This window comes from Branchiostoma lanceolatum, chromosome 12, assembly GCF_035083965.1.
Source record: "Branchiostoma lanceolatum isolate klBraLanc5 chromosome 12, klBraLanc5.hap2, whole genome shotgun sequence".
NCBI lineage: Eukaryota > Metazoa > Chordata > Leptocardii > Amphioxiformes > Branchiostomatidae > Branchiostoma > Branchiostoma lanceolatum.
In genome coordinates this window covers 10368177-10388391 of record NC_089733.1, presented here as the reverse complement: position 1 = coordinate 10388391, position 20215 = coordinate 10368177, and the positions used below count along the sequence as shown (strand labels likewise).

At 40.6% G+C, this 20215-nt stretch overlaps 3 protein-coding genes across 7 annotated transcripts; 1 reads left to right on the top strand and 2 right to left on the bottom strand.

Annotated features, from left to right (window-relative positions):
• The first annotated feature begins 133 nt into the window (after positions 1-133).
• LOC136445502 (large ribosomal subunit protein mL40-like) lies at positions 134-2450 on the top strand. The gene is made up of 3 exons (XM_066443527.1): positions 134-674; positions 1008-1119; positions 1877-2450. The coding sequence occupies exons 1-3, from the start codon at positions 304-306 to the stop codon at positions 1985-1987; spliced, it is 594 nt and encodes a 197-aa protein (XP_066299624.1). The 5' UTR covers positions 134-303; the 3' UTR covers positions 1988-2450.
• LOC136445499 (delta(24)-sterol reductase-like) lies at positions 2332-16225 on the bottom strand. Of its 4 annotated transcripts, none has more exons than XM_066443523.1 (15): positions 16106-16225; positions 15066-15196; positions 13004-13172; positions 12224-12347; positions 11391-11479; positions 10295-10477; positions 9959-10042; positions 9376-9474; positions 8977-9152; positions 8452-8542; positions 7773-7950; positions 5685-5778; positions 4789-4888; positions 4140-4267; positions 2332-3714 (listed from the first exon to the last, which is right to left on the bottom strand). In XM_066443523.1, the coding sequence occupies exons 2-14, from the start codon at positions 15185-15187 to the stop codon at positions 4154-4156; spliced, it is 1623 nt and encodes a 540-aa protein (XP_066299620.1). In that variant the 5' UTR covers positions 15188-15196; positions 16106-16225; the 3' UTR covers positions 2332-3714; positions 4140-4153. The 4 variants fall into 4 exon arrangements, with proteins under 4 accessions (XP_066299620.1, XP_066299619.1, XP_066299617.1 ...); XM_066443522.1 differs by having other exon boundaries at positions 16084-16205; XM_066443520.1 differs by having other exon boundaries at positions 16070-16203.
• Positions 16226-16699: 474 nt separating this feature from the next.
• LOC136445501 (TLC domain-containing protein 5-like) lies at positions 16700-20032 on the bottom strand. 2 transcript variants are annotated; one of them, XM_066443524.1, is made up of 4 exons: positions 19957-20032; positions 19095-19308; positions 18491-18637; positions 16700-18174 (listed from the first exon to the last, which is right to left on the bottom strand). In XM_066443524.1, exons 2-4 carry the CDS (start codon positions 19288-19290, stop codon positions 17774-17776), a joined length of 744 nt encoding a protein of 247 aa, XP_066299621.1. In that variant the 5' UTR covers positions 19291-19308; positions 19957-20032; the 3' UTR covers positions 16700-17773. The 2 variants fall into 2 exon arrangements, with proteins under 2 accessions (XP_066299621.1, XP_066299622.1); XM_066443525.1 differs by lacking the exon at positions 19957-20032 and adding an exon at positions 19819-19929.
• Between the last annotated feature and the right edge of the window lie 183 nt (positions 20033-20215).

Below are 20215 nucleotides of genomic sequence, written 5' to 3'. Positions count from 1 at the left end.
CATAATGAATAATTTTTTATTTTGAGAAAAATAAGAAAAGATAGTTGTATTTGTTGATGATATACTATATTTTCATGACTTATCCCCAATCTAAATGGTATATCCCAACAAGTAAGCGGTATGAGACCCAGCTGCGAAGGTCGCAGTCTGCAGGACTTGTGGGTCGGTAAGAAATCACGATAAAAACGTCTTAATTCTGCCCAGGACTCAACCCAAGACGTTAAAGAACTCTTAAGCACTATGCAGATGTGATACTGAGGTTTCTTAAGACATTCATATAGAGCCCTGACGATCTAGAAGACGATGACGTCTGTTCTAAGATTTCTGAGCAGCCAGAGTACTGCGGTTCTCTCCCAGCTCTGTCCGCAGGGTGCCCGTTCTCTTTTTACGTTCTCGCGAACAAGTCCTCTTGTGAACACTCTAGTCCCCATCCGCGCTTCTCATCTACGTAAAAGGAAACGGGTCGACCCTAAGATCGAACAAGCTCGAGAAGCAAGGCTCAAGAAAAGGATCAAGAGATTGCTGAAGAAAGATAAGGAGATGGTTGCCGTCGAAGACTTCTTCGTGATGCCCAGTCTCCTTGAGCAGGTCCGTGAGCGACCACCGGTCAGCGTTTCTTTTGAGGAGCAGGAAAGGAGGGCGGCACTAGAGAAGGAGTGGTCACGGTTTAGAAGGTGGGGTTGACATTAGCGGACTAGCTATGTGTGTGTTTGTATGTGTATGTTTGTGAGTGTGTGTGAGTATGTGTGTGTGTGTATGAGCAAGGAGGTTTTATATAAAACCTCATAATTGGTATGAGAGAGTGTGTGTATGTGGTTTGTTATGATTGTGTGCCGTTTGTTTCATAACGTCATCTTTAATATACATGTACATGTATTGTAAGATAGAAATCATAAAATTCATGCAAAGCCAATGAGAGACACTGTGCAGTATTGTTTGGCTAGAGGTTTTTGCTTTAAAATAATTTTTGACTTCTTGTTCATTTGTTTTTTTTTCTCCATCCCCAGACAGCAGTATCTAGCAGAGGAGGCAGCGATGAGCGCCATGGTAACGTCCCAGCAGCGAGCGCTGCAGGAGCTCCGGGCGGAGTCAGAGGAACTCTTCCAGCAGGCCGTACAGGTTAACATCTTGTTTACGAAGACATGCCATAAGCCCCTGTCACACCAATGTCCTTGGTCACACATAGCTGAACATGACCTTCTCCAGACCATGGTTGGGAGTAAGTTGTGAGCGAGGTCATCTGTGGTCAGGAGTTGGCAAGCAAGGTTGCTTACAAGTCTTCTTCGACTGTTGACCATAGATTTTGAAAAATCAACCCCGAGAAAGTTTTTACAATGCAATCAAAGGAGCAAACTGGAGCTAGAATATTCTTCTTTTAACTACCAAAAACCCACAAATTATAGAAAAGGTGGGACATTACGTCTTCCATTGCTTACAAAAGAGAAGTCAAACCCTTCACTAGTTATAGACAATTACATTTGTATAATTTAGATAAGCAGCTTTTATACCTATTTTGTACACTGTTCTTTTATGTATGTTATTTGCATTTAGCCTTCGGGCATGAATTTGCAATAAACTTATTATTATTATGGATTCCAGGCTTACTGCTACTCCCACCCCAGTGCTGATCTACAATTCAGTATTTGACAGAATGCATGAATGATAAAACAAAATATACAACAATAATGTTCGGTGATTGCTCTGGCTAATATCCATAGTTGTAGCGTCTTATTCTATTACAAATGTTGGTTACCTTAATGTCTAAACTGTGCATAAACAATATTACTAATATTAGTCAATGAAAATGGCCATAGGTTTGATTGATATTCTTTGGTTTCTTCTTCTGACCATGTTCCTGTCTATTCCTCACACACAGGTGGACCCCCTGCTCATCCCATACCAACGACTCGGCCCAACCGAGACCCCACCAATCTCTGCTTACGACCCCCCTGATGGCAAATATGTCGATCTCACGCCAATGGAATAATCTACAAAGCACGAGCTTTACAGTTACCCTGTTCCAAAACCTGACCCTAAAGTCTGGGTATAGCAACATACATTGTAGGGTTGTTGGTACGTGGGGCTGTACCCCAACTTTATGAGCATATCAGCAGTTTGGTTTGAATCCCTCAAGTGTTAGATCGAGTCTAAAGAAATGGATCCTAAGTCACTGGAAATCAACTTTGCTGAAATCTAGTCGTTTGTTTTTGAAGACTTACCCAATCTAGAAATAAAAGATTGAAAAGAAAGAAATCAGATTTATCCATTTTGTTACAAACATAACCCCTTGCAAAGTTACTGACAATAGTGTACCATGACACATACTCCGTATGGATGGGTATAACATCTTTATTCAGTATCATTGTACATGTACTGGTTATAAAATTGAGTTCTGTGCTCAGTGCTTGTACAGCTTTTCATTTACACAATAAACCACCAGAAAATGGAAAGAGATTGTTTTGATTGAATTTTTAAAAACACATACATCATTAATGTACTGCATACATTTCATAATGTGCAGGTGTTACAAAAACAAATTTATGAACCAGAAACATGCTTGTATGGATGTGTGATTGGAAAGTTTCCTTACAATCATCTAAGAACCAAATCTACTGAATTCAATTGTGTTGGTTTTGATAATGAGATAGACAAATTAATAGAAACACTTTATAAGAAACGGCAAAAATTGTTACTCAATGACATTACTAAGCAATTGGATAACATTTTAAAACTTTATAACAAGTTTATATTATATAGATTTTAAATTATGATACATTTACTGTACCTTTATTATGGTACCTTAAAATCCTTTATGTGGATAGTTGTAGAGATATTTATCTTCAAAATCTGTTGGAGGTAAATGTGTAGGTTACTTTGAATCCAAGTTTAATGGGATCATGGCAAGTATCAGGAATCCTGATTCAAGATTACGAAAATCCTGCTTTTCTTCAAATATCCACATCAAAATCCTTGTATCTTTGAAAAAACATACCACAAAACCTCTATATTGGGGTTTTAGAGGTTTTGCAGCTGATGTTTTGATATTGCCATGTTAAGCTGATGACACACTGTTCGGAATGTTACTGTGTTCCAATACTAAGGTAATAGCCTGACAGAAAACAAAAGCCATCATAACACTGTATATCATGTCATCTATGATGTAATCAGTAAAGATGACAACTTTAACCTCCCTGCTGCCTAACCCTGTAACTAATTCAACACCAAAAGGCTATACTTCAGCAGGGAGAGGGTTAAAATGCCATGGAGCCTCATATGTTGGCTACTGGATGGCTGAAACTTTACTTAACCTTGTCGCACTGCATATTCTTAGTTTTGTTAATTAAAAGCATTAACTACTGCAGAGAAAGTCGACTTTAAAATATCGGATATTAGACATTCCCACCACAAACTTTGTTCTATCATATGATAAGTCACAGTGACAAATGATTATCATAATAGGGATACATATATTTGATGCATAAAATTTGTGAGATCCTAATTTCTAACTTCCTTCAAAAGTGTCAAGTATCAGGAGAGACAAAAACATGTCTGTCTTTAACTGTACTTGTCAAATTCCTTGGCATATAAGAAGTCACCATGAAAAATAATTATCAAAATAGAGATAAATGTATTAGATCTACACCCATAAAATTTGACAGCCTAATTTCTAAATTCCCCCAAAGTGGCAAGTATTGGTCTTCACTCCTCATGCAGGTATAGTGGTGTGGATCTAAACCCGAGTTTAGGTTTAGGTTCGGACTTGAGTCCAGAGGTTTAGGTTCAGGTCTGGACTTGAAAGTCTGGACCTGAACAATAATTTTGGAATATTTTTTTCGTGTTACATGTAAAATTGCATATTGGCAGATATATTACATGTAATTTGAAAACTATATATATGGAATTATATACAGTCAGTAATTAACACAAAAGTTCAGTTATAAACACAAAAACAGCAATGTTTTCATATTTTTCTAGTGCAAATTTCACGATTTAAGGAAGGTTTAAGATGGTTTAAAACAAAAAGGAGTGTATGAGTGAGAGAATTTTTTTTCAAGTCCGGACTTGTTTCCAGACGTTTAGGTTTTTTTGGACTTGAACCTAAACGAACCTGAGCCGGACCGATCCGCACCACTATGCAGGTATGTCTTCAGATCTACTTCTCAAACTCCTCAGCGCACTGCTTGCCAATAGCGAAGACGTCAACCTCAGGCTTGACCTTGTCGTACAGGTGAGGGAAGGCTCCTTCTGCGTGGTACTTCTTACGCACCTGCATGAAAACGGGACAGACGTAAGAATGTGTCTCAGTCCTGTTTTAGCTTGATAAAAAAGCTCACCCACTGACAGATCCGGGACGTGACATTAGAGCCATGTGACTGCAGCAATGGATCGTAAGTGAGAGAAAACCTGTGTCGCCCCCCGTCTCTGTTCAAAGTCGGACAATGAGCTCAAATGTACATGGTTGTTCACTCCTCTTGCGAAGAAATCCGATAATCTGACACAACCCATTGCTGCAGTCACATAGCTCTAATGTCCCAGATGTAGCAATAGACGGGTCCATTCGGAAAATTTGGGTAAGTCCCAATTTCTCTTTGTTGGTCATTCAAAGGTTATTCTTCTTTCATAATCATCATGTCATTTACCAAGAACACAGATGAACTTTCAAGTTTCATGCTAAAAAAGCAATACGCATCGTTTCAAGGATCGCATGTACATGTATTTACACTGATTTCAAAAGGAATGAAGAGTTATACCATGAGCAGTTCACTGGTTGAAATCACAAGCCTTTACCTTCTCATACAGAGTCAGGTCAAACATCTCCTCAAACTCCTCACGGGTCATGAAGATGTCAGCATACAGGAAGGAGTAGCCGCCGGCTTCACGGATAAACCTGATGAGTTAAACATACAATTACTTAAACTTAAAGTTCTTCCCGCACCAAAAGTGCATAAGGCAGCGCCCATCTCCGTTTCGGCAGCCCTTGGGGCACACAACTTTGTGCAAGTCACTACAGCAGGGGGCTAGTCCACTGATAATGGAGTGTGTTTAACTGCCATACTCTTTCCAAATGCTGAGTGCTAAGCAGAGAAAGCAGTATGTACCATTTTTAGAGTCTTTGGTATGACCCGGCTAGGGTTCGAACTCACGACCTACCGAATGCAAGGCAAACACTGCACCGGTTAAACACAGAACAACATTAAACTGAGCTTGCTAAGGTAGTCATTTGGCACCAAATTTGTATTGGTTATAGGATTAGGCAGCAGAGAGAAGGTTAAAGATGTCTGCATATACAGGAAGCTTTGGGATAAGTCTGAGTTCAGACCAAGATCTGGTCATATAGGAAGACTACAAATGACATAATAAAAATGTTTATGCTGTTGTTTGTTGTTTATGCACTCAGAGGAATAGTTGAGTTTCTTCTAAGCCACCTCAGAGTCTGTATTAGAAACTGGAATCAATCAAAAGTTAAATATACAACCAGGAAAAAAGGCAAATCATTTAAATCTATTTCTGTTTTTCTGCTTTTAAACCCTTACTACAAGACCACGGTAGCCTGGGTGCCAACCTTTTTAGCTTTACTTCGCTCTCTCAGTTGTTCCCGTAAAATTAAAAAGGATGGTACCCAGGCTAAGGTTACCATCTCCCAGTTATACCATGTTGTGTATAAAAAAAAGAGAGAAGCTTACTTCTCCATACTGCGCATGGCGTGGACGGGGTCGTAACGCTCCCGGCGCTTCACTGGACCAGGTACTCCGTACACACCCAGGTCATAGAACATACCTGTAAGAGAGTGAGATACAATAATTATCATTATCAATAGGACTGTCTAGTATAGGACTGTCTAGTATAGGACTGTCTAGTATAGGACTTTCTAGTATAGAACTGTTTAGCCATGACCGATGCTGTAGGGCTGATGTGAATTAGGATTTTACCATAATGGACTGACAGAGGCCACATACATGTATGAACAACACAGTACACAGTGATTGCTGGTACAGTGTATCAATCTACAGGGCTCCAGACTAACTTTTAGGCCTAGGAGCACTGTGCTCCTAACTCAAAAAAGTTAGGAGCACCAGCAAAAATCTAGGGGCACCACTACAAAAAGTTGGAAGAACAAGCAAAAGTCTTGGCTATACCAAATAATACTCCTATTAATCAATGTTATACGTTAACAACAACCGGGAATAAAGTACTAAGTACTAGTATTTGAATAGATTATAAAAGATAGAAACCTACATTGATTTTGCAGAACAATTGGCAATTCAATTCATTCAATACCTTCCTACATACTGATACTAGTACGATGGATTTTTAGAAAAATTGGGCATAGGTTCCCCGACTGGCCCCTATCCGGGGGCCACGGTGCCTCAAGTTCAACAAGTTGAAAAATACACAATGGTATTTTTTACTTGGAACAAGGCAGGTAATGATTCACATAACCTTGAATGATAAATAAATAGATGACTCTAGAACTTATCTATTGGGTTCATGACCAAAACAAATAAAGTCATATTCCATAATTTGAAACTTCACTGCTGGCATCAAGTTCAACATTTTTACAGGCATTTCTTTTCTTTTTACCCTCACCCTCTGTCTACAGATAATCCAAAATACTTTATTATCCTTAAAATTCTTGCTCAAAATAGTATCAAAAATGATCTGTTTGTGCCGACCCAGTCAAATCGGGAACTTCGAAACGCGTAGTTCAAATTTCGCGCGTCAGGACCGCGCGGCGCCGTCATCCAATGACAGGCAGACCCATGGGGAAAGCTTTGTGATTCGCCGCTGTGCAGTATAGACAGCAGCAGAATGAAAGTACATGCAGCACCGTAACAACGGGCAGGTAATGAGCTTTGAAATGATACCGGTGACAAAAGGAAAATTTGATATTTTTTTAAAATAAAACTCCACTTGAATTGATTCATCAATTTTTGATCGTAAAAATCATCGCTTGAACAGGTATAAATATGACCGCAGGAAACAAGCCTTTCATTCTGCTGCGGTCTATTTTTCATAAACATCATGGCCGCCATTGAAAACAGCGAGCGTCCGGCGAGCGCTCACTTTCATCGACAAAGTTTTGGCGTTTGAAACATTTTACAAATCAAACAAATACACCACAAAGGAGAGAAACTTATATCCTTTATTTCTATGGGTAACTTTGCCACTAGGAACGGATAGTTTTTGTACCGCGGGTGTGGGAACATGATAGAAAATTCACCGACGATATTCGCGGTAGCATTGGAATACCTATATTTTCGGCTTACCGCTTAGTTCTGTAGCCATTATCCTGGCGCAGGTCTTAATTTTGGATTGTCGCACCGTGCGACCGTGATTTTAAATCTAGTCGCATTCTCAAGAAACTGGTCGCATACATATTGTGTGCGAGTCGCACTCACGAGCGCTGATCTATCATGCATCCAAAATTAACACAGTGCAGAACAGTCATCAACAGCTAGAAAACAATTTATTCTGTGCATAGAGAAAATGACATGATCAGTCTTTCAACTAAAAAAAAAACCTCAACAACATCAATTGCTCATTCTTTGACAATGACTAGTTGGTCAGTCAAAAATTTGAGCAAGTCCAATTTTAAAGTTTGCATTGACTGAATGAATGAATGAATGAAGACCTTTATTATACACAGTCACATACCAAGACTGGGCCACAGCAAAAGAATAGTATACAGATACAACATATTCATTGTCAAGTTACTATAAGAATCACACAGTTGAACTTTGCTTCAGCACAAGCATTAAAGGCTTCCCCACCATAGTTGGTCCCGGGGCACATCTGGTCCTGTCTGGGCGGGCGGAGTTGCCCCATGGCCGGTCCGTGGTCGTAGATCCGGCAGGGGTAGATCAGGATGGGGTAGGTGTCAAACAACTCCTCGGCACGGTCTACCGACTTCTCCAGAACTGTCATGGGGAGGACAATGTCCTGGAACACCTGTAAATACACAAACAAATAAACAAACAAATCTAGAACTGTCAATAACAGGTAGATCAGGATAAGATAGGTGTCAAACATTTCCTCAGCTCGGCCCACAGACTTCTCAAGCACCGTCATGGGGAGGACAATGTACTGGAACACATGGAAACAAAGAAACAAAAATTCGAAAAATTTGTGAATAGTTTCATCACCTACATAACAAAGTTCTTTGTACAGAAACAGAGATAAGGGGGGATATAATGCCTAATAACCATAATAAGGAGGGTGGTCATGTTTGGGACTGCACTCTTCATGCGACACCTAGCTGAAGTGTGAAGTAGATTTAGTATTACCCTGCAGAATGAGTCTTTTTGTAAACTTCTTGCCCTGAAGTTGACAAACAGTCACCGAAACGTAGCCTACATGTAGGTAAGACTTTTGTTATCGTCCAAACAAACAAGATACAGTGGCAGACATCGGTGAAAGATTACTTGTAGCAAGTTCTATGTCAGAGGTTACCTGTTTTGCAAAGGTCATGGCCCTGACCCCTGGGGTGGTAGTGAACTTGAGGAAGGCCGGCTTGGGAGGTAGCAGCCATCCAAACAGCAGCCTGAAATATAGGAAATCATCGAATTCAAAATATATCAGTATGATCAGATCTACTTATGTGTAGGTAGACAAGATTCTTGTGATATTAATATTTCAGATTGTCTTCCTTCACTAGGTTGAAAAGAAACCCTGTAGCAGCTATAGGGAAAGGCTACATGATATACATTGGGCGATTAAGCTTAAAAAAACAGCCAATTCTTTTAACTATTACAGAACAGGAGTAACATGACCATGTTGTTACAATTGTTTGAAAAATGCAGGTCATTCATTTTGAAGAAGGCTGCAGCTACAGCCCAAAAGTCTATATGACTGACTGAGTTTCCTTGCTTTGGATTGAGACTTAAAATTTAAAACATCAAATTACATCAGTCTATAATTAGCTCTAAAACGTTTTTGGTCCAGGACAAGTGTTTAGCTTAAAGCTTATGGACTAACCTGAAGAGAGGGTTGTTTCCAAAGGGAATCATGGACTCCACCACCCAGAAGATGGCACGGTTGTGCCTGAGGAGGTACTCCCGCAGGGGGATATACTCATAGTCCTCCCCCTTCTGCAGGAAGGTCTCCACGTGCTTGTAGAACCAAGGCTTATACCAGCTCGCCACGTTGTTTATCTGTGTGGGGTGGAAATGGTATCTAAGTAATTATTGAATTTGTCATACAAGCCTGGGTGACTCAGTTAACTGGTGTTTTGACTTTTCTTGCATTGGATGCAAAAATTTACAGCAAAGTATTTGATAGCTAGATACTCGATACATGAACATTTGGATATTATAGGTTCATCAAAAAGTCTTCTTTAAGGTAGAATCTGTTCTTTTTCTTAAAGGTAAAACTGACCTTGGCCTTCTCCTTAGGGTCAGTGACGTCAGTAAAGTTCCCGACCATCACGACAGCCTCTTCCTTGGAGAACACTGTGGCCTCCAGGTAGTCAGGGAGCTGGAGGGAGGGGGGGGGGGACATGTGGACTGGTCAAAAAGGCTTCAGAACACTTCACCTGTCAATCAAACAGTAGAATCAGACAGTAGAGTCCGGTACGCAATGATGGGCACCTGTCATGTCATGTCAGGGATGCGTGTATATTATGGATGTGTTGTTTTAGTTTACATGTAATTGTTAAGTATCAAATTCCATTTAGCTTACTTTTGTGCGTCTGGATATTTGAGTTAAAATTTTAATAATTTAACTGGTGAACCCTGAAGATTCCTGGTCATTTGCAGACTCCGGAAACACTGAAAATCTGTTATCCCTTCAGATTTACCAGTACTAGTTTTCCCAACAAAGAAGCCAAATCTACCCGATACAGAATCTTTTTATTCATTTCTCTATTTTGGGCTTAACAAGGATGTGAAATTGAAAAAATAAAGTATTTGTGCATGATTAAACTAGAAAATTGTATGACAAACATGTAAAAGGTCTCCACCTTTGCCGTCTTGTCCAGGGCCCCTGAGAGGTCCCTCATCATGTCGCAGTAGGCTTTCTGACCATGGACGGGGATGTAGGTCAGCTGGGAGGAAAAAACAACATTGTCATGAGTGAAAGATCATATTCATCATCATCATCATCATCATCTATATTAAGCCTTCTTAATATTAGACGTAACCTTAAGGTTTAGCTTAACGTAAAGTTTGACCAGAATGATTTTGAGCTCCATGGCCACAAGCAGCCCCTGGTGACCAGGAAAGTACAAATCTTTCACTTCATAATAAGAAACATGATAAGATACCTAGAAACTCTAAGGCATAACCTTAAGGCTTACCTTAAGATAAGGTTTGACGGGGATGATCTTGAGCTCCATGGCAACCAGCAGCCCCAGTGAACCATGTGACCAGGGCAGGGCGTGGTACAGGTCCGAGTGCTCGTTGTCCTTGGTGGCGTGCACCAGCGATCCGTCGCCTAGCAACACGTCCCACGACTCCACCGCCTCCTGGTAAAAACCCACCTGAAGGAGGAGTACACTTGATGTGAAGTACAGTCAAACCTGCTAGTGTGACCATCTAAGGTCACAGCAATTTGATTTGTTGGTTCTCAGATTTTTTGAAAATATGCTTGAGTGGAAAAACATGTCGAAAAGAAAGCCAGAGGACCAGGTTTATAATTACACCTTGGGAACACTCAGTTTTATGGATCGAATACAGTCACATTCAAGTTCTCCTTCCTGCCCTCTGCTTTTATGTTGTCTGCTTGCTATATTATCATTTTAAAAAGTCAGAGAACCAAGGAATTAAATTGGTGTGGCCTAAGCATGTTGACCTGACCTGGCCAATGTGACCAAATTTTAGTGGTCTCTTATAATTTTTCTCATTGACACAATCATTAAGAATTTGTATCCTTTTTTCTATTTAATAAATATTCATTCTTTGTGTTCCAACCCCACCAGACCTCTCAATGATCGCCTGTCCATATAGACCACAGATTTTATTCAATCTGGTTCCCTGAGTGGTCTTCTAGGGCAGGTTCTTAAGTCAAATTTGTGCCACCTAAACTTTGTGGCCTGGCAAAAATTAAGGGCTCCCATGCAGTATCTGACTTTGCAGTTGACATAATTGTAGCAACACATGTACAATAGAATTCCAAGATTTATTCATTTAGACACATAAAATCAAGTGATTGGCAACGTACAGGTGCTTCCACTAACCAAAGAATCAAATTCATCAGGCCTATACGTACATGTACAAGTCATGTACATCGTGCACTAAACTAACCCTGTGTGAGTACGTTGTCATGCCGACGCCCAGCCCCAAACCTCCGCATGTCGCATCCGCAATCTCCAAGGTAACGGCCAAGGTGTATCCTGGGAAATCGTAAAAAGTCACATCATGCGTGACATACACGTACAGTAAAACATGACTGACCCTATGTGAGTAGGTCGTCATCCCTGCGCCCAACCCCAGACCTCCGCAGGTCGCGTCTGCGATCTCCAAGGTCACCGCCAGGGTGTATCCTGGGTAATCACACAGGAATTATCAGATTCTGTAACTCTAGTCTTACCTACAGGAAATTATAATCTCCAAGCAGATGCACGGATCCCACTTAGTCTCTGACAGGGTGGATCTTCTCAAACTTTTTGCCTCCTCCAACATTTGTCAGAATTGCACAGAGGGAGGAGCAGATAACTTAACAAGAAATTAGGGGGCATTTAGAGTTTAAAAAGTGCACTACTACCAGTACTAGTCAGTTGTACTAGAAGGTTGAATCTAAATAAAGAAAAACACTGATGAGACGGAGCCGGATCCTTACATCTGCTTGGAGAGAATTAGAGGCAAGATTCTCATGTACTTAATTACACAGTAACCACAAAAAGCTGTACTACTATATACTTCTATCTCATGCCACTAACGGTGCAATGGCCTAATGAGTGTTTACCTTGCACATGGTAGGTTGTGAGTTGGATCCCCAGCCGGGTCATACCAAAGACTTTTAAAATCTCTGCTTAGCACTCAGCATTTGGAAAAAAGTATTATGGAAGTCAAACACATACCACTACCGGCGGACTTGCCCCAGTTCTGTAGAGACTTGCACAAAGTTGTGTGACCCAAGGGCTGTGAATCGAAAATGGGCACCACCATATGCTCCACCAAGTGGCGCGGGAGGACTTTAACTTTAACTTATGCAAGTGTATTATATGAACTAATTCACTTTTAGAGTAATCATGAACCAAAGCGTTGTTTTTAACAGAAGGTCTTACCACGAGGGATGAGGTAGCGAGTGATGTCACCAACGGAAACCATCGGCTCCACGCGGACCACCTGTCGCTCCTCGTCAAGGTCAAGGATGTTGTACAGGTCGACTGGGATCTTCTCACACTGGTCCTGTTAATAAACAAACAAAGAAACAAATGAATAAATAAATATTCAAGGATGTTGTACAGTAATCTCCAAGCAGATCTATAGGTTGCATAAAGACCGTATCAAACTGGCAGAGGAAGTATGTTTTGCAACCCAAGATTGCATTACAAGCTCCTTCTTCCAGTTGGATACGGTCTTTGCAATCTATTGGGTCTGGTTGGAGACTAGTTGTACAGGTCAACTGGAATCTTCTCACACTGGTCCTGTAAACAAACAAACAAATAGACTAACAACTATTCCAGGATGTTGTACAGGTTGACTGGGATCTTCTCATATTGATCCTGTGAAAAAAAAAATATTCCAGGATGTTGCACAGGTCATCCTCAATCATATTGACATAACAAAAAGTGCTTTTTCAAGAATTATGTTTGGCTGACATTCAACTTTATTTTATGTGGTGCACCTAATAATGTTTTTGGTTGGGTGCACCAGTGCACCTATTTCCAAAAATGAATTTCGAGACCTGCAGTCACCAAGACAAACATACAGACCGAAAACAATACCTCCGTAACAACAGCAAAAGGTAAAGGTAAGTCCCATAGCCTTTTTGAGGCCGTAGAGGCAGCAAGTTGTTATCTGCCGTATTTAGCTAGGGCACGTTTTCATGGACGTAAGCTTACCTTCTGGAAAAACGTTGTGGAGAGACTGAGCCAGTTTGGGCGAGACGTACACATGGGCTTCCGTTTGTCCTTGGGCTGGTCGTTCCACCGCCGGATACGCCGCTGGATGTCACGAACACGCTCATCGTGCTTCTCAGGGGCCGAGAGGAATGTCCGACGGAACCAATTCCTGTTGCGAGAAGATAGAAAGGAAAAATAAGAAGAGATTATAAAATGCAAGGTAAAAGTTACTCAAACAACTGGGCCCAGTTTACTTACAGAAAGTCAGAAAATACTGGTTTCTTAAAAACAGGTGTAAAAAAATTGCTAAAATTAAACTGAAATAAAAAAAAAAAGATTTAAAAACAAAAGTTGCCTTCATTATGAAATCTAGGTGGTCAGGAAGTTGAAGATTTGACTAAAAAGACAGAGAATGGTATACCAAAGAATGGATTCTTCATATTTGGTCTTTCATGTCTTCTTCAGATCTTTGAGTTTGGCATTCTAGGCATTTAGTGTCCGTTTTCCGAAATATCTTTTTGCAATTTATGGTCCTACAGTCAAACCTGCCCAAGGCGACCACCCGGCGGACCGAGCAAAAACGGTCGCGATGGACAGGTGGTCGCCATGAAGAGGATTCCACTCACATGTTTCCAGGTCGAGGTTTTCAAATACAGTACGTAAATGATGAAAAAATTATGTGAATTTAGACAGCATGACCCTCACCAGGTTCAATTCTCATTGACAGAAAGATCCTACAAAAATTACATTTTCCGTTATCGATGTAATAATTGTATACCGCTACATCGTGTACAAATTTTCGTCATAATTTTGACTACAAAACGATGGTTGCCTCGATGATCTCGCAGCGCCCTCCCGCATTCACACTTTACATTGAATAGTACACACACACACGCACATCATCGAAGTTTTAAGGCCTAAGACAGATCCCTAGAAAACGCCTGCTGGTCCCAGCCTTTTTTGGGTCGCCGACCGCTGGATGAAAGGGTCAAAAAATTTTCGATCTGACAACTAAAGATGAAAACGGAACGCGTTAACGGTGTGATTTCGTGCCAGCTCTGTGCCACCGCATCGAAGGGTAAGTCAGTGCAGCAGAACGCACAGCGTCCAATAAAGGTTTGTGAGATTCATGGAAATAAAAAGAAAATAAGAATTTTGATTTCACCAATAACTAGAGTATTCGTAAATGTTCATACACAAAATCATCGTGTTTTACAAAGGTCAGCGGTACGCCAAATCCGGGCCGCCCGAAATCCAAGATGGCGTCGGGACCAAGGAACAACATTTCTCGCCTGATGTTTTGCCCGCCGCGAAGTCATTTTTCGGCGGAATTTAGCAAGATACAGACACATTTTTGTTGAAAATACAAGAAATATATAGTAATTTCTGTGAAATCTGACTTTTTGACGCCATGCACTACGTATTCGTTTTGAAAGTTGAGTTTAAACGGAACTGAGTTCACGTTAAACTATAAGATTTTGATAGGCACAACAACATCACAAACATTTGTCTTTACAATGTTTATAGGGGGAACGTTTTATTAAAACACTTTATGGAGGAATCGATGGTATAACATTGCTATTCCATATATTTTTGATCTTATTTTTGTCCTTTAAAGTCTTGAAAACATTTCCGTGAAATCCGACAGCAAAATGATCCGATGTCACCACACGCTTGAAAATTTGGCGACCGCCATGGGCAGGGATTGTGCTCTGTGCGGTCCCAATTCGTGGCGGTCGCGGTCGCGTTGGACGGGTGGTCGCCTTGGGCAGGCAGCTTAATGCTTGCGCCTATGGGGAAAATTTTCGGGACCGAGAAAAAGCGGTCGCCATGGCCAGGTGGTCGCGTTGAAAAGGTGGTCGCCTAGGCAGGTTTGACTGTAGTATATATTTGCTTATTCTATAGCTGCTTTCCACAATTTACAGTATGGTAGAAAACTTCTCTTTTTTCGGGGAAATGGACGAAAATTGATGCGCGCACGGATGTCATCCATATAATCAAATCAACATGGCCTAAACTGAAAATGACATAAAGAAAACTGAAACAGATACTCTCTCCTCACCTGAGCTGCAGACAGGTGTCAAACAGGAAGCTGGCAGGCAGACAGAAGACCAGGATGATGAACCCTCGGTTGTCTTCTAACCACCGGATAAACCGCTTACGGAAGACTGAAGAGTCACCCATGACTGCGACCTACATGACAGAAAACATACAATGAAAGTTCATCTTTGCTGGCAGATACTGTAAATATTGAACCCGTGAATAGTTTCATCAGGTTTGTAAGTCACTGAATAAAAAGACTTTTTCTCCACAACCAAGAGATTTATTCAACCAACGATTCGCTGACCATCTGTCACCTTCTTCAAGGCAATTCTGACTGGTTCAGGTGTTGCTGCTTATACTATAGATACGTTCCCAAATGCAAAGTATGACCATGTATAAATGTTACAGGTCCTGTTTTTGCTGGGACTTCTTCACTCTGAATTGGCAACACTGCAAATATGCATTCCTACTGCTGTACTATGGTGTTGTTTCAACTGCGGTCTTAAAAGTCCCTATGAAAATAAGTGAATCTACAGTAACAGTTACTAACATGGAAACCCCAAAACAAGAATTGACATTTTGTTTGTTATTCAGGTCCTCAAATTAGGATCAACTGAAGGCCTGATAACTATAATTATGATACTAATAACTGTTTTTTATTACATGGAAGAATTGTCAGACTAATTCTAGCTTGGCCATATGGACCAGATTCCTTCAAACGTGAGGGCGGTTGTTTAATAGGGGTCGCATTCGTCCTTTCGGATGGGGACGTAAAGCTGGCAACCCCGTTTATCATCATAATTTCTAATTTATCTCACCCCCCCCCCTTCTGACATAACTCCCTTTTCCTGTACTTTGTCCCGTTACATAGTTCAGGCATAGTGCGTAAACTGTCACTGCGTTATGCTGCTTGCTCAAAAATAAATTCCCCCCCAGCCCCTCAATTTTTTTCCCGATAAAATGTCCTGTTATCGTGTTTTGACAGCTCCTAACTTGGCCTCAAACCAGCCTTTCTAAAGTTACCTGACGTTCCTCACCTGGTGACGTTCCCACCTTCACCTGTCTGTGTCTTCAGGTGACGTAAGATCGTCTCACGTTCAGAGTCCAACGTCCTCCCCTCAGGCCTCAGCTGAGAAACTAGGACAGAGACGACCTTTAACCTTTGGTGTCTCATACCGGTGTTTATTATCTAATTATCTAATCAACCTGTCTCCAAGCAGATGTAAGAAAGGAATAGCGTAACAAACACTGGGCCTTCAGTGGAATGCAGATAGTAACATATCAGATAGTAGTTTGAAAGAACAAAATATATTCAGAATCATTCAAATGTGGAAGTAACTACTAGTAGTATTCACAAGTAGCCAGACAGAAATACAGACAAGCGAAAACAAAAACACTGTATACCTTGCTATAAAGGCAAGCATAGATCTTTAATTCAATAATAATAATATAAAAATGTGTACCGTTTGGCAAAGTTTGCTTTTGATAGGCAAGCAAGCTTTTTACAAATTCAATGGCATTGTTGTTACCTTCAATAAAAATAACCTGAGCTCTTGTCTTTACTCTTTCCCGCACAGACTCTTGCACAATAACCTTAACATTATAAGGGCCCAGCAAAATCTACCACAAATAAAAATCTATTTCCAGAACACATACTGCATCATACACTGCATTTATTTTTGGATATCATCATCATCATGTTTCTTATTCATAAATTAAAGAGTGGAAGCATACATAAACTTCAGCTTCCAGTATTCTTTATCATACATCTTGACATTCAGCTCTTTTCGCCTTTACAGCTTTCAAACTGGATTTTCTTTAAAAACCATAAAAATATCAGATATAGTGCCAAACTTCCCTGCAAATTCAAAAGCTAAGCCACTTTAGTATAGCTGTGTTTCAGAAATCATCATCCGAAAATAATAAAAGTTAAGGAATCAGCGGTTCCCCCTTGCAGCAGTCATACAACACCCCCTACCATTAAGAAGCAGTACTGCAGTCCATTCAGTCCACTGTCACATTTCCTATACAACTGTATGCCAGAAAAGTGAGGACATTCCAATATAGGCAATTGTGCGTGTGTCATAAATAAATCAATTGTCTTGTGGCAAAAAAGACGATTCTTGTCAGCGGTCAGTTCTTTCATATCATCCCAGCTGACCATTGGGCAGAAAAAAAACGTTCACAATATTTAAAAGTGACTACAGTGATAAATCCAAACATAAAGACCCTATGATGAAAAAGCAGCAATGAGTTTTGTTTATCCTTTACCTACCTACTCTTATACAAACCTACCTACTCTTATACAAAAGGAATTGCCATTGGAATGAATAACTTTAACTTACTGCATTTCTCTACACTTGTACAAAGTCAATCTTGGTCTGATGTCAATTACTGTTTGTACCCATCACTTAGACCATAAGATAATCTAAAATTGTACATTTCTCAGTGGAATATAATAATAAGCACTTCTAGGTATTACATATCAATCTTTATAACATTATGGTTTAAAAACAGCAGTTTCCATCGTTTCCACCATAGTTCTTGGTACAAAAGCTTCTCAACATTCAAGATTTTCAAATTTAGTACAGAATTTTCATAATTATATACAATATTTCCAATGATCAACATATACATATTAACTACAGCTGCCTTTTTCACATGATTTTTTTGTGACATTAATTTTCACATGGCATAATCAAGTTATTCTTTTACATTATCAATATTTTACTTGACATTATTAACATCACCATTACTATAACTAACTTTCCTTTCATAACTTTTATTTTTCACTTTCCATTCTTTATACATTCTGGTGTATTTCCTTACAGCAAACCTTCCGATTTGCAGCATGAAAACCCAACTGACAGTATAAAGTGCCGTTCCCCCTACTTTAAACAGAAGCAACGGTCTCTCATTCGTCCATTCTGTGTAACAGAAATAACCGCCAACACCGATACGAACTCCAGTGAAAAGGCTGATGAAAAGAAAGTCGTTGATTTCGGCAAGAAGAGTGTGGTAGCGTCCGGTTTCCTTCAGGAACCAGCGTAACTGAAGAAACGGGTTCGTCAACTCGGCTCCGAATATCACTCCGATGACGTCCGTACCTGATACTCCCAGTAGTAAAGCTAATAAGAGGGAGACACAAACAATATTATCACTTATGAGTGACAGCCTTCTTGTGTAAGTTTGTTGGATGTCATTGATATTGTAAATATTTTATACACAATTGCCAAACACAAATAAAGCACTTACCAACAGGCCTTCATGACCTGAACGGGAGTGTGACATCAGCAACCTTTGACCCGTCACGCCACTCATGCTAGTCCAAAGATGCTGGCAGTATGACCATCCCCTCCGTCCCGTGGTACACACATCAGGCTGGGATGGGATTAGAACCCCAAACCTTAATCATAATAAATGACATAACCCTGCATCCCTTACCTGCTGCTAGTCCAAAGATACTGGCAGAGTGGTGAGTCAGCATGACGATCCCCTCCGTCCCGTTGTACACACACCAGGAGAAGTCGAACATGAAGTACCCCAGACACAGCATGATGATCTGAACCTCATACTCCGTGTTGGGCAGACCTGATGAGAAATGGAACAGGGGGGATTCATGTTAAAGTTACTAATTAAGTCCTTCCGCGCCATCTCCGATTTGCAGCCCTTGGGCCACACAACTTTGTGCACGACTCTACAGCAGGGGACTAGTCCGCTAGTATATAGTGTGTTTAACTTCCATAATACTCTTTCCTAAATGCTGAGTGCTAAGCAGAAAAAAGCAGTATGTGTACCATTTTTAAGTTTTTGTTATGACCCAGTCGGGGGATCAAACTCACGACCTACCGTGTGCAAGGCGAACACTCTACCAACTAGGCCATTGCATCGGTTTTTAGATGGGAGTCATGGCCACATCAATTCAATTTTATAGTTCACAGATTTCAGAATGTTGTAATTGCCTCAGACTAGTCAATGAGAAGACTGAATTTGCTGTGGCCATAGTAAAAGATAAAATAAAAGATGAAGAAGAATTCAGTGTACCGACCTGGGTCAGTGAAGGGCCAGCGGTTGTCTATGAAGCCGTTCTTGTAGGACAGGCACGTGATGAGGACGCCATGGGCAGCCGTGACCAGGCGACAGTTCCACTCGGCGCTGCAGCGAGAGTTGACGAGACACAGCACTTGGTACGAACAGACCCACAGCAACACACTCGCTAGCAGACCCAGGACAACGAACGCCATTGTGGCTCGGTCCGGGTCCTGTATCAACATAAAAGTTCAATCATCAGGGGGGGTAGATTAGTCATAGAGCACAGCAAAAGTTGAGGAGATAGAGCGCTCGGTATGAACAAACCCAAGAGAAGAAACAGATGGAAACAAGATAATGGCAACAAAACATTGATAAGTCAGAAAAATATCCCCACTGTGGCTCTATGGAGCAGTCATGTGTAACGTTACATGGGCGTGGCAATCATATAACTTATATTATAAGACTAGAACTGTGCACAGTGCACGTGGGGAGGGGGGCGGGCATATACTAACGGTAGTTTCCTACATGGTCCCTTTGACATACGCTATCATTGTTCACGCTAAAATTATAATCAACGTCATCATTTGGGCGATCAAAAACAATGTTATGTTATAATTCAATTTGAATGTTCACACCTAAACCGTTAGGATAAGAAAAAACGGCAAAGAAAGATATACACTACAGGATGAAAATTATTTTGCATGTCTTGATGTCTTGCCGGTCTTTTGCCTAAACCTTACCTATTTCAACGTTTAGAGACAGCAAAAAGGCCTAAATATGCTGATATAAAATCACTTTCTCCCTTTACTATTCCTAAAACCAAAGTTTTGGAGCAGTTGTCACAACAAAACGGACAACAGGTAATGCAAACTCCTCACCTGACTTTCCTGCTAGGTTGACCTTTGAACTACCGCCATCTGAAACTAGTCGACAGTTCGTGTACGACGATTCTACATCCTGCTACCGTAACAATAGCCACCTATTGCAACAAAGACATTCAATGCAAAACGAAAGCTTTGTTTGAATTTAAAACTATTCCAGATTGAAAAAAAAGTTAAACCTTTATTTCACAGGTCCCAAAAATTAATAAATAAAACCAAAACATTAAGACACTATCCTTATTTTGCTCACGAACTC

Bases quoted from the DNA above. Each gene is read 5' to 3' on its own strand.
- LOC136445502 (XM_066443527.1), top strand. From the start codon at position 304: ATGACGTCTGTTCTAAGATTTCTGAGCAGCCAGAGTACTGCGGTTCTC. The intron at 675-1,007 runs GTGGGGTTGACA...CTCCATCCCCAG, and splicing joins GAGTGGTCACGGTTTAGAAG to ACAGCAGTATCTAGCAGAGG. The intron at 1,120-1,876 runs GTTAACATCTTG...CCTCACACACAG, and splicing joins TCTTCCAGCAGGCCGTACAG to GTGGACCCCCTGCTCATCCC.
- LOC136445499 (XM_066443523.1), bottom strand. From the start codon at position 15,187: ATGGGTGACTCTTCAGTCTTCCGTAAGCGGTTTATCCGGTGGTTAGAA. The intron at 9,153-9,375 runs GTCAGTTTTACC...CACCCCACACAG, and splicing joins ACCCTAAGGAGAAGGCCAAG to ATAAACAACGTGGCGAGCTG. The intron at 4,889-5,684 runs GTAAGCTTCTCT...TTAACTCATCAG, and splicing joins GCCATGCGCAGTATGGAGAA to GTTTATCCGTGAAGCCGGCG.
- LOC136445501 (XM_066443524.1), bottom strand. From the start codon at position 19,290: ATGGCGTTCGTTGTCCTGGGTCTGCTAGCGAGTGTGTTGCTGTGGGTC. The intron at 18,638-19,094 runs GTCGGTACACTG...ATTTCTCATCAG, and splicing joins CTGGCCCTTCACTGACCCAG to GTCTGCCCAACACGGAGTAT. The intron at 18,175-18,490 runs GTAAGGGATGCA...CCCTCTTATTAG, and splicing joins TATCTTTGGACTAGCAGCAG to CTTTACTACTGGGAGTATCA.